The 13,549-nt window shown below is 47.7% G+C and overlaps 1 protein-coding gene across 1 annotated transcript in view; it reads left to right on the forward strand.

Moving 5' to 3' along the window:
- FER1L5 (fer-1 like family member 5) overlaps nt 1-8,739 on the forward strand; it is a 90,135-nt gene extending 81,396 nt beyond the window's left edge. The window contains exons 49-53 of the mRNA XM_053401966.1: nt 2,742-2,841; nt 4,282-4,493; nt 5,182-5,291; nt 6,248-6,395; nt 7,801-8,739. Coding sequence (XP_053257941.1) covers nt 2,742-2,841; nt 4,282-4,493; nt 5,182-5,291; nt 6,248-6,395; nt 7,801-8,640 — 1,410 coding nt within the window. The 3' untranslated portion in view covers nt 8,641-8,739. The remainder of the gene's footprint in view (nt 1-2,741; nt 2,842-4,281; nt 4,494-5,181; nt 5,292-6,247; nt 6,396-7,800) is intronic.
- The last annotated feature ends 4,810 nt before the right edge of the window (nt 8,740-13,549 follow it).

Genomic DNA, 13,549 nt, shown 5'->3' on the forward strand with positions numbered 1-13,549 from the left:
CAGCAGGCCTTGGAACTCCTCTGAAGCTGCTTCCAGGTGCGAAACTAGTTGCGTTACTTAAAAAGAAAAAAAATTGGTGAAAGATAACGCACATGCTTCAAGAGAGGCAGGAGGTTTTTATCTGCTAACAATTTTACCATCGAAATGAAGAAGACTGAGACGGAAGATTACATCAAAGTACTACAGACATGGTATGTGGAATGGAATGCAACGGAACTGAAAGGGGGGGGAAATGACTTTTTATTTTTTTTGCTCCTTGTGATTAACTAATAACCCTCCCTCTTAGAAGATCCGTCACAGCAATTAATTGGCAAATGGAACTAAAAATGAACTGTGTGAGAATAATATGAACTTAAAGGTTTTACTTTGTGAAGGATTTGGAAAGAAGAAGGGCTCTCTTTGTGACACAGTAAGAATGGAAATGTGATACGAGACCTGTGTTGCAGGAGGTTTGGTCTTGGGGAGAGCGAGCTGAAGATTTATTATTTTTGATGAGATTGCGAACTGGAAGGGGCAGCCCTCCTGGAAAAAGACTAATTTACGATGCAACAGGTCGGGAAAGTTAAAGAGCGAGCTTTTAGACTGTATTTCATCGGAACAACAAAATGGCGATTGCTTGCTTGAGCGGACATGCCTGAACTATTGGATGAGAGTGATTTACGAGAGAGCATTACAAAGCCCACACAGAAACACAAATAAGACTGTTTTTTTCAACCCACTTGCGGAGCAACTCGGAGGTGAATGAAAAGGAAAATGAGTAACGACAAGGATTGAGAAGAGGGGATTGGAAATATCATTCTTAATATGAAAGCAGCACAAATATTTGAGGATTGGACTCCTGCCGATCAAGAAGCATGGGTACCCCCCACAAAAATTTATAATTTTGAAAATAATTGGATTATATGATTTGTATTGTTATAATTTGGATTAATTGGTTTAATGTGTTTAATTTGGTAAGATGAAACTCAATAAAAATTAAAAAAAAAAAGAAACTGTGTATCATGAGTGCCGGCTAAGTGCTGGATCTCTTGGGCTTTTTTTTTTTTTTAATCCACCAGGTGTTTTGTAGTTTTCTGGTTCTTCTTTGAACCTCAGCCTTAGCGTTGGCATAGGTTTCTTTCTTAGTGGCACAGTTTCTATCTCTTTGCCAGATCTGAAAGGCCTTCCTTTTCTTGTCAATCATGCGTCCAATCTCACTGTCATTCTCATCAAACCAGTCCTGGTGTTTCGGTTTGGTATCCAATAGTTTGTTCACAGGCTGCAATAATGGATGTTTTTACCTTGGTCCATTGTTCCTCAATGTTATCAGGGAATTCTGAAAGCAGATGGTCCTTAAGAGTTGTCTGGAAGCAATCCTGCTTTATGGGATCTTGAAGGGCTTGAGTGTTCATTTTGCACCTTGGTTTCCTTCCTTGAAGCCTGCATTGAGGTATAATCTTGATAGCCATCATGGAGTGTATTAGTTGGTGATCTGTTCAGCAGTCGTCAGCGCTCGTCATAGCTCTGGTAAGGAGCACATCACGGCAATCTTTAGCACGGACAATAACATAGTCTAAGAGGTGCCAGTGGTTTGACCAAGGATGCCTCCAAGATGTTTTAAATTTTTTGTTGTTGTTGAACGAGTGTGTTGGTAATAACAACATTGTGCGCTGCACATATCATCAAAAGTAAGATTCCATTCTGGTTGCTGTTGCCAATTCCTTCTTTCCCAATAGTCCCAGGCCACAGATTGAAATCCGGCAGCAGCAGCAGCGGCATAAGCCTTAGTTAATTTTTCGCAATGCACATTTCCCCCTTGTTGCTTCATCTTGAAACAATTCCCTCTCCATTTCATCAGTTTACTTTAATACTATTGTTGTTGTTTATTTGGCATGTCACTTGTGAATTTTGAGAGTCATCCCAGCACAACACACAGCGGTCGTTTTTGTTGCAAGCAAACTAAAAACTTGCTTCATCACCAGGAATATGATCCATGTCCCTAGTCAGCTTAATGATGGTTCATCTAAATTTCTGTGAAAATAGTCAGGGGGCCCAATGTGCTTCCTCCAGTGAATAGCCCTGGAGCGACTGGCCGGCATCTCTAGCTAATAAACTTCAAAGAATACTCCAAGTTGGTGCTGCCACCTAGTGTCAGGCAAGTGCTTTACCACACTCCTTTCTCTGGAAAGCACTGTTTCATGCTGTTAATTATAGAATCATAGAATTGTAGGGTTAGGACGGACACTGAGGGCCATCTAGTCCAACCCCCTGCAATGCAGGAATCGCAACGAGATTATACATGACAGATGGCCATCCAACCTCTGCTTAAACACCTCCAAGGAAGGAGAGTCCTCCACCTCCCGAGGGAGACCGTTCCACGGTCAAACAGCTCTTACTGTCAGAAAGTGCTTCCTGACGGTCAAGATCTCCTTTCTTGTCACTTGAAGCCATTGGTTTGAGACCTGCCCTCCAGAGTCAGAGAAAACAAGCCTGTTCCCTCTTCCATGTGACAGCCCTTTAGACAGATGGCCATCATATCTCCTTTCACTCTCTTCTTTACCAGGCTATGCATGCCCAGTTCCCTCAACCGTTCCTCATAAGGCTTGGTTTCCAACCCCTGGTTGTCTTGCTTGCCCTCCTCTGTGCTCCTGCCCCACAGCCTCGGCGTCAGCTCCCAGGTGTGGTCCTGACTTGAGCAGGTCTGCCTTGACGCCTGTCCTGAGTCTCCCATTTCAACAGCCCTTCTTCTACCCTGTTTGCAGCAACATTTCTGGAGCCTTGACGAGACCATGCAGAAAGTGCCCCCCAAGCTCATCATCCAGATCTGGGACAATGACAAGTTCTCAGCTGACGACTTTATAGGTAAAAAGAATCCTGAACCTGGGGGGCAAGACAAGGCTTTTCTTTTTTTCTTTTTTTAAAAATATCTTTATTAAGATTTTCAAATTTAATACAATAAAAAAGAATCAAAAAAGAAAAAGCAAAAAAGATTAAAAACACATAAAGTTCACAATACCTGTTTTTCAATAACATATTTCCCTGACCTCCCCATGTCCTATTTCAGGGTGGGGAAGCTTCTTCACCTGAGGGCCGCTTTCCCTTCTGGGCAGCCTCCCAGGGGCCACATGCAAGTGGCAGGCAGGGCCAGAGCCAACTGTGGGCAAAGCCATAGCTTTGGATTTTGCCTTGTACAGTCGGCGAGGTTCCCTGTGCACATGCACACATCCACGCTGTCCTCCGCCCAGAGATGCAAGAAGCATTAACAGAGACCCTAGTTGCATTCTAGTCGGGTATCATGGACTGGTTGGACGCAGTGGGAGGAACCAGCTGAGGGAACCTCCCAGGGAAGAAGGCTCAGAGGCCAGGCAGGGGTGGTGGGACAGCAATGGGTGGTCAGAGGGGGGTGAGGGAGAAGACTGGGAGGAGCAGGTGTCGGAAGCTGGAGAGGTAACAGGGCTCAGTGAGCTGGAGGGAGTCTATGGCAGACAGAAGTCCAGAATCAGAGGCAACAGCTGAAGCAGGGGAGGAGGGAGGCCAAGAGGCAGAGAAGTCAGGTTGCTGAAGCAGCAAGGGGGTCTCTCCCTTCTGCTGAGATAAGCTCTTCTCCTGCCTGATCTCCCTGAAGCAGAATCATAGAATCATAGAGTTGGAAGAGACCACAAGGGCCATCGAGTCCAACCCCCTGCCAAGCAGGAAACACCATCAGAGCACTCCTGACATATGGTTGTCAAGCCTCTGCTTAAAGACCTCCAAAGAAGGAGACTCCACCACACTCCTTGGCAGAAAATTCCACTGTCGAACAGCTCTTACTGTCAGGAAGTTCTTCCTAATGAAGACGCATGAAAAGGGTGGAGGCAGAGTCTCTAAATGCTTGAGAAAAACCTTGGGGAGGAGGGTACTCAGATGACCGGGGGGGGGGGGTACGGATGGACTTTCAGTCTTGGCAACTGAACTATGGGGCAAGACCTACCAGGGACGGGCTGCTGTGTTCATTAGGCTTGATACGCCACCAAGTCTGTGCAGATCATGTTCTTCCAAATAAAAAGTTAGCTTCAACTTGCACAGTGTGATTTATTGTTGGTTTGCTCCTGACACCAGGCAAAAACACTCATGGAGGGTGCAGGGTGTGGCCTGGGGAGTGTGGCTGTGGCTGTGGCCAGGATGCGGCCTGAAGAGAGTCCAGATGGAGGGCTGCATTTCCCCCCTGGCCTGAGGTTGCCCTGCCTTCCCCTGCCGTCAAACATGCCATCTGTCCCTGTCCTTCACAAAGCATGGAGACTGAGCACCCGGTTCCACTTGCAGGAATCCTGGAGCTGAACCTGAACAGCATGCCTAGCCCCGCCAAGCGTCCCCGCGACTGCACCGTGAAGATGCTGCTGGAGGACACCGGTGCCACCACCTCCACCTCTTTTTTCCATCGCCGCAAACGGAAACCTGTCTCCCTGTTCAAGCAGAGGGAAATGAGGGGGTGGTGGCCCTGCATCGTCTTTGAGAAAGACAAGCCTCGCGTGTCGGTCCGTAAGGCATCATAGGCCAGATCTACCACCTCTGCCTGTTGGGACTTGGGTCTGGGGAGCAAAGAATAGCAAGTAGAACAGAGGGGAGTGGAGGAGTTCACTTCATGAACTCCTAAGCCAGCCTTTCAGAAGTTTTGGACTGTGAAAAACAGCCACGTTGGCTGGGGCTGGTGGGTGGAGCCTCTGGAGGGCTCTCAGCTCTGCCTGTCTTGTTCTGGGCCTTCTCTAACTCTTCCCAGCTCTGCCGTAGCAAAAGGTTTTCCAAATGTACAATGTGTCCCATTCTCCACCTTTCCTTCCCTCCAAGTATTCAAGGCTGGGCATGCCTTGAACAGGACTAACAGGAGATGCCAAATTAAGAATGGTGGCACTATAGACACACCGTTCTATGCAATTGCTGGAAGATACCCCAATGAACAGAAGAACCACCCCCATATATTGAAAAATATGCATACATTGGGTATTTAGTTGAGGAGTTACACTAGTGTAATGACTTTCAGCTATGCAATTTAATACCCCCATTCCCTGCCCTCCCCACCACCACCTAAATCTGATCCACAGGTTTCTCCAGCCACTTGGGAGTGGGGAGAAAGTAGAAGTTACACTTTGCAATTTTGAGTCGTTGCTCTTTTCCGTTGAATAGCACCCTGGAAACCCCTCTGCCCATCCTCTCTCGTTCTCTTAGGGCAAGGTGGAAATGTCCTTGGAGCTGCTGACAGAAAAGGAGGCTGAAGAGCGGCCAGCTGGGAAAGGAAGAGAGGAGCCCAACATGAACCCAGTTCTGAAGCCACCAGAGTAAGACTGCAGCGCCTGGGTGCCCCCTGCTGCATGAACTACCGGGGAGGTAGAAATGGGGAAGGGGATGTCATTGTGTCAAGAAGGAAGCCTTTGCCAATCTAGTACCTTGCAGGTGTTTGGGGCTATAGCTCCCATCAGCCCTGTGCTTGGCTGGGGCTGATGAGAACTGCAGTCCAAAACATCTGGAGAGCACCAGGTTGGCAAAGGCTGTGGCAGAGCATGTTTCCAAAGATTTGGTGGCTGGGAGGCTTCTGTATGAGAGCTACACCAATTAAGCCACATGCACCCAGTTTGGCTAGCCTGCTCTGAGCACTGTGCCCTCTGGCACTCTCCCTGCCCATGCCTGCCTGGCATCTGTGTGGGCCCTGAGGACCTTTCTTAGCTGTACTGGTACCACTCTAAGCAGCACCGGGCACCTAGGTGCAGCCACCCTTTGAATTTTCCACAAGAGCGACGTTAAGTTGTTCTGGATACTGCTTGGTATCCTGTTTTTATATGCAAACATATAGAAACTACATGGTATAGTTTTTATATGTTTGCATTGTTTTTACACATGTAACTGTTTATAACTGTTTTGTGTCTCTGACTTTAAAATTGTTGTTTTATTCAAGCTGGCCCCCCTGCTGGGGGCATCCCCTGCCTGAAACCCTAGAGAGCTGCTGCCAGTCGGCGTTGAACAGTTGCAGGGAACCTTTGGCCTTCCAGGTGTTGCTGAAGTACAACTCCCACACCCCCAGGCAAATGTGGCTAATGGGCAGGTATTATGGGAGTTGTAGTTAAGCAACATCTGGAGGCCCAGAGGTCCTGATGTATACCTTATAGAACTAGGTGGGCCAACAGTCTAACTCAGTGTACGTCAGCTCCCCATGTTCTTAAGCCAGGGAAGATGGAGACAGCTGCTGTAGGCAACATCTGGTTAACTTTTCTTGCCCCTTCCTTCTCCCTGTGACCAGGAGGCCGGAGACCTCTTTCCTGTGGTTTACAGCCCCGCTGAAGAGCATCCACTTCGTTGTGTGGCAGAAGAGCAAATGGAAGCTCTTGATTTTCCTTTGCTGTGTGCTGGTGATTTTGCTGTTTGCAGCCTTCATCTACGCAGCTCCTGTAAGTCTGCTCAGGAAGAGCAAAGGGGATCAGGCAGCTTGGGCTCAGCCACATACCTTGCTAGATCTTACCCAGCTCTGCTACTAGGTGCAGCATCAATCCAAGCTAGACTGTCTGGGAGTGGGGTTGCTGTAGTTCACCAGGCTGCATTCGTCCTCAGTGGGAAATCTCTCTGCCTTAGAGCAGGCCTACAGGGCCTGCATCTCATGTTTGGGCTTAGAGACTTAGGGGTGCTGTTGGTGTACTAGCACCAACAACATCCTCCCTGACCAAGCTGGCTGAGGTAGTCTTGAGCAGTGTGCTGATGGAATCCCAGATGATAATTCTGGGTGACATCAACTTTCACGCCAATGCTGCCATTGGGTCATTGGTTCAGGATTCCATGGCAACCATGGTGCTGTCTCAGGTCATCTTCAACCCAATGCACAAAGGACCTACCCTTGACTTGGTCTTTGCTCCAAAACGGATGAAAAGTGATCTGGAAATGGGTATGTCATTCCATCATTATGGTTGGACCATGTCCTGATGAAGGTTGGACTCATAGCAGCTATCCCTCTCTGCAATTAAGGTGTTCCACCCTCTGAGAGCTACGGATTCTGGTGGATTCCTGAATGCTCTGGGGCACTTTCTGGTGGACAGAGCAGGTGATCCTGTTGAGGCTGTTGTCTCACTATGGAATGAAGAGAACTATTGCAGAGGACTACTGACATGATCACTCCTGAGTATCCTCTTCGGCACTGTGGAGCCTGCAATGTCCCCTGGTATTCTACGGAGTTGTGTGCAATGAAACAGGCTAGATGACTGCTATAGTGCTGGTGGTATAGATCTTGTTCCAAGGGCTAGCAAGCAGTGATTAAAGTGCATAATCACACCTCCCATGTGGCATCAACGGCATGGCCTCCACTGTGTCCTCAAGTAATTGTCCAGGAAAGCTTCTCCAGCTTGTCTGAAACCTGGTCTCATCTGCCGGTAGGAATGGGCCTCTGGAGGCAATGAAAGCCTGTTGTGGTCCATTGTTTTGAGAATACAGTTTTGCTTGATGCTGCAACATTTCCCAAGAGGAATTTGTTCATCAGCCTCCCCCCATCCTGCCACCACCACTTGCCCCCCTCCCACCTTACCTTGGCCATCTGTCCCTCTCCCCACACTGCCAACTGCGGCCTGTGGCTGCAGGCAAAGGCCATGGGGTGGTAGAAACAGAGGCTACAGCATGCCAGAAGCACATCATCAGCATGCTTCTGGAAAAGATAATGGCCTGGGCCACAGGCAGAAGCCATAGTACTGTGCCCAAAATGGGACAAATGGGATTACTTTCAGAAGCCAAGGTGGCTTCTGTAAATCCATGATATCCCAGTAAAATTGGGGCAGTTGGGTGGGATGCTATTACCTGTTTTTCCCCCTTCAGGGCTACCTGGCAATGAAGATAATCAATCCGATGGGAGGGAGACGCTCCATAATATACCAAATGCCTCCAAAGAAGAAGGAAACTCTTGAGAGGCCACCTGAAGAAGCTCCTGAAACACTGCCTCCAGTTGCTGAGAGACCACTCCCAGCTCCCAATAAGTTGCCACCCACTCCCCAAAATCTACTCACAACTCCCGAGGAAACACCCACTACTCTCAAACCTCCCACTCCCAAGAAACCAGCTCCAGCTCCCAAGAAACCACCCAAAACTCCCAAGAAACCAGCTCCAGCTCCCAAGAAACCACCCAAAACTCCCAAGAAACCAGCTCCAGCTCCCAAGAAACTACCCAAAGCTCCCAAGAAACCAGCTCCAGCTCCCAAGAAACCACCCAAAACTCCCAAGAAACCACCCAAAGCTCCCAAGGAATCACCTCTAGTTCCCAAAAAACCAACTCCAGCTCCCAAGAAACCACCCAAAGCTCCCAAGAAACCAACCAAAACTCCCAAGGAATCACCTCCAGTTCCCAAAAAATCAACTCCAGCTCCCAAGAAACCACCCAAAGCTCCCAAGAAATCACCCAAGGCTCCCAAGAAACTACCCAAAGCTCCCAAAAAATCAGCTCCAGTTCCCAAAAAATCACCTCCAGTTCACAAAAAATCACCTCCAGTTCCCAAGAAACCACCCAAAGCTCCCAAGAAACCACCCAAAACTCCCAAGAAACCACCCAAAGCTCCCAAAAAATCACCTCCAGCTCCCATGAAACCACCCAAAGCTCCCAAGAAGCAACCATCCACTCCCAAGAAGCCACCACTGATTCGCAAAAAAAGACGCACCTGGTAGTTAGCTGCAGTGGAAGCAAATTATGTCTCCAAATGCTGTTGCTTATAATGTCTTGCACCAGAGGACCACTCTGTTCATGCTCCATCTTGCCTCCAGATATCTGGCAAAAATGGTGCTGCTTCTAAATCATAAGCCTACATCAGACAATCCTCACCTAATCTTTGCCTTCCTACAATTATGAAGGCCTTCTGATCCCAACCACAAATTTACAGCAGCATCGCTGAATAAAACTAGCTTGGGGTGGGGAAGCAGGGGGTAAAGCACCACTGTAGAAAGAGACTATCCAAACAGACTTATGTTCAATTCCCGCCCATCTATCACCATATATTTTAGCATATTTCACTCTCACAGACTATAATATTCCCATAAAAAATAAAAGTTAAGCCCTAAGTCTCGCTGCTTCTAGAAGTGGGATTGTTGGTATTTGCTGAGCAATCCTGTGGGGTGTGCAACTGGCTTGGGCGGGGCTGCACTCCCCCTAAAGGGTCAGGCAAGCAGCTTGCGGTGGGGGGGGGGTCATTGGCTTGGCACTCTTTGGGGTGGAACATCTTCAGCCATGTCTTACTAACAACGTCTGTGGCCTTACTAAAGAGAAGGCATGCCTTGCCTCAGTGATACAGGATGGGGTTAGATTACTGCAATGAGCTTCACATGGTGTAACCCTTGAAGACAGTTCAGAAACTTTATTTGGTGGCATATGTGGAAGCTAAAATGCTTGGATCACACGGGACCTGTTTGCACCAGTTATGTTGCTTACCTATTTGCTTCTGACCCCAGTTTACGGTGTTGCCACTGACCTTTAAACCTTAGTTTGGGACCAGGTTATCTGAAGGGTCCTCTGCACTCATAAAACCTGCCTGAGACATCCTCCTGCCTGAGGTGAAAGTCCATACATGCCTCATTCCAGTAGCTGACTTTTCCTTCAATATTGGTGTCCTCTACAGCACTGGAGGGCAGGCAGCTATTTATTGTTTGTTTGTTTTTGTTTGTTTAATAACCCCCCTTTCCTCTCAGGAGCTCAAGGTGTCATATTTTGCTCTCCCTCTCCCTGTATTATCCTCACCGCAACCCGTGATGTGGGTTGGGCTGAGAGATGGTAGGTGACTGGCCCAACATCGGGCTTCATGGCTGGGTGGGGATTTAGACCCTGGTCTCCCAGGCCCTAGGCCAACACCCGATCCCCTACACCACCACACTCACGGACCACATCTGTGTGTCTCAGGAGACAATGGAGCGTGCTTCCAGGGATGAGTTCAGACCATTGCATCAGTAGCACCAGTGTCACCTCCCCAAGGGGCAAGACAAAGTGATCCTCTCAGCCTCACTGATGGGGCCCAAGAAGAGCAAAATGTTTGGCACCAGCTTGGCTGCAGGAGCTGCTTAAAGGCGGCGTACGAGGCACCATCCAACTGGCTTAGGGACTCCAGATTTGCGTAGGGTTTACTCCTGAGCCTTTTCTTCTCCCAAAGATGTTCCGCAAAGCAGCGGAGGTTTAGGATCAGTTTTCCTGCTCCTAGATTCCCAGGTTGATGAGTCCTACCTGCTCTTCACTGCTCTTGTCAGATGGAACATACAAGACAAGTAGGTGATACTTGTTACTGAAACATATTTACATGAATTTGTATCTGAGACTGAGCAATGTTTACAGACTGGCTCTGATGCAGACATAATAATAATTTATTATTTATACCCCACCCACCTGGCTGGATTTCCCCAGCCACTCTGGGCAGCTTCTTTATGGGCTTCTGTTTAAGCAAACATTTACCTGCTGCTGTTATATTCAAGGTTACACTGAGTGCTGTTTAAATCATTGTTTAAAATAATTTGGAATGTATTATCTATATTGCACCATCTGTGCACAAGACAACCAAGAGCAGTCCTGACAGGCTCCTGCCCCAAAGGAGACACAATCTAAAATAGACACAGGGAAACAACAGAAGAGAGAAATTGGAGGTATTCAAATATGAGCTTTCAATGTGGAGTTCTCCATTTTGAGAGAGAGGCAGATCCCCCTCCTCCTTTTGAAGGAAAGATGTCCCATTTTGAGGGGGGGGGGTTGCAATAAGCAGACTGTATCAAACTTCCAGGACAGGTGGAAGCCCCTGACTGCCTGTGGGGTTTCAGTCAGTCCCAACACATGTTTATTCCATGTGGTGCCCCTGGCGGAGGCTGGGGGCTATGGAGTTGCCCTGTTGGGAACTCTGCCACCCTCACAAATGTGGGGCATGGCAAGCTAGGAGAGGGCTTGCTTTGCAGCAACCCCTGAATCAGGACTGATGACATCTAGCCATCCCCTGGCTGAGGCTAATGGAAGCTGGAGTCAAGGAACACCTGGAGAGCCAGTGGCTTCACCTTCCCTGTCATAGCTCAACAAGCCTCTTATCAGCTCCAACTGATATGGCAGCTTAGACAGACCTGGACACTCTGGTCACCTCCCTTTAGGACTACAGTGCACTGTAAGTAGCACTACCTAGAAACTACAGCTGGTTCAAAATAGGCCAGTATATTTATTAATTGGACTGAGCTGTTCAATCTTATGCCAGTACCTGATCAGCCACACTGGATGCCAGGCTGCTTCCAGGGCTGGTTGAAAGCCCTTAACAGCATAAAGGTTACCCAGAACATCACATTCTCCTGCATACACTTACCCAAACTATAATATCCTCCTCAAAGCCCTTGTTCCATGTGCCAACACTCTAGTGAAGTGAGGTGCATGGCCCCTCGCAAAGAGATCAGCACTTCAGCTACAGAATAGCCTCACATCTGGCATCTTCTTTGCTCTTTTCGGCACCAGATGAAGATCCTTTTATCCATCCAAGCCTTGTAAGCAACTTACACTTGAAAATAAAACAGATCTATGCTCTTTTAACATTAGAGTTCTGCTTGTTTGATCATCCAAGCTGCTAACTAGTTTTATTTTTCCTCCACTGGAAAGTAAAGTTTATATGTTACAAGTTGCTGCATTTTTAATTACTGGGCTTTTTGTATTTTAACATCTCATTCTTCCTTCTGTGATAGAGTAAAAGAGAACTAAATTAAGCCACCAATGCATACAGCAGCAAAGAGACTTCAGCATCTGTGTTTATTGTCAAGACACAAAAACAAATACAGAGAAAAAGGCAGATGAGCATACAATCTTTTTACCAGATCAGGCAAAAAAAAAGGGGGGGGGAGGTCTTTGAAAGAAGCAATGCTTCCTGGCTACAATATTGCTTCATCACTATTTCAAACAGCCTTCACCAAGCAGGTGTTCAGTAGATCTTTGAGCCTAAATCTACTATCGGCTCCAGCCATGCTGTTTGGAGCTGATGAGAGTTGTCAGCCAAAATATCCAAAGGGCAGCACGTTGGCAAAGGCTGATGTAGGAAACTTATCTTCAGAAAGAGGAAGGGTCCTCCTGCGGCCATTAACTCAGCAGCAGCCCCACAGCCAGATGCTGACCCTGCTGAAGCACAGCATTTGGGCGCCAGTGAAAGTGAAGCCCCCACATTAAAAAAACAGGACACTGCAATGGGTTTTTTCCTTTAGCAAGGAAGGTACTGGCGTCCCTCGTGTCATGCTTTGCTTGATGCTCTAGAACCAACATGAAAAGCCCACCATCCTGGACCAAAATACAGAAAGCTGCTTGGCATTGTTGGAGCAGCTTCTGGAGGCTCACATGTTCCCCCAATTCTGCCTCATACCAAGGCTGAGCATTAGTCTGTCTAGGCCGGGGGGGGGATGGGGGTAGATCTCTGTCCGGTTTGGCAAGTGTTTTTGCTTCTCAATCCTTTAGCAATAGCAACAAATGCAAAAGGCTGCTTCACTACAAATTAGGCCACTGAATTCAAGAACACTTGGAGTTTGTGGGTCACAAGACCCAGAAGCTCACTTTTGTTACTAAATTCAAATTACTGCACTGTGCAGTGAGCAAAAGGCACCCTGTTCATACAAGTGCACCCATCTCTTAAAGCCACTAGTCTTCCACTTAGTGCAGGTGGTGAATCTTGGGGGGGTTCAAATAAAACAAAATAGATCCTGGAAGCTTCAAGTCTGCCCACCCAATGAAGTGTTTCTCCAAAGCCTTAAAGCGGCATTTTGTTTTAAAAAACTATGAGGTGCCAGGAATTGATCCAAGGCTTCCTGCACGCAGAGCATGTGATCTCCCTAGGGCTGCCATACATCCAGGTCTTCCTGGACGTTACCAGGATTTTCAAAGGTGGAATTAATGTCTGGGGGGAATTTCCTAAAGATGCTGCTTTGTCCTGCTGGATGTTAGGTAAGTCAATTGAAAAATTTCGGGTTTTTTATGTTTTTGTAAAAAAAAAAAAAAAGCTCAACTTTTGGGGTGTCCTGGTTTTTACTTTTTGAAATATGGCAACCCTAGTTCTACCATCGTTTGTGGAGGTTGTAACACTGATAAACTGCACAACCCACTCGAGCATTTGTGGCAGGTCTCACCCCTTAGGGATCCACTGTCACTAATCCAGAACTCTTATTGAAACAATGGGGAAAACATGCCATCTTCTTCCTCCTTCCACTGCTCACTATCACAACTGCCACTTGAGGCAACCAGGGAGGCTCCCCCTTGATTACTCCTCCGGTTGCACAAAGATCTGTTGAGTCTTGGGCCTGAAGCTGCACCTCTCCTTGGTGAGCTGTTGTCAGGTGCAGCGTGGTAATCCAAAACATGGCTTAGCACAAGGGTGTGCGCATGCAGGTTCTGCGAACCATTGTGCGCCTGCCTGGGCACGTTGCTGATGGGCTTTGCCCAGCTAAGCACACCTGGACAAACCATAAGCTGCAAACTATAGGGTAAACTGTGGTTACAGCTTGTGGTTAGCCAGGAGAGAGTTAAATCTGACAACACACTAAGCCAAACTATGGATTCACTCAGCACAGCACAGCAGCAACAGAATCGGAGAGGATC

This window comes from Podarcis raffonei, chromosome 8 (assembly GCF_027172205.1).
Source record: "Podarcis raffonei isolate rPodRaf1 chromosome 8, rPodRaf1.pri, whole genome shotgun sequence".
Lineage (NCBI taxonomy): Eukaryota > Metazoa > Chordata > Lepidosauria > Squamata > Lacertidae > Podarcis > Podarcis raffonei.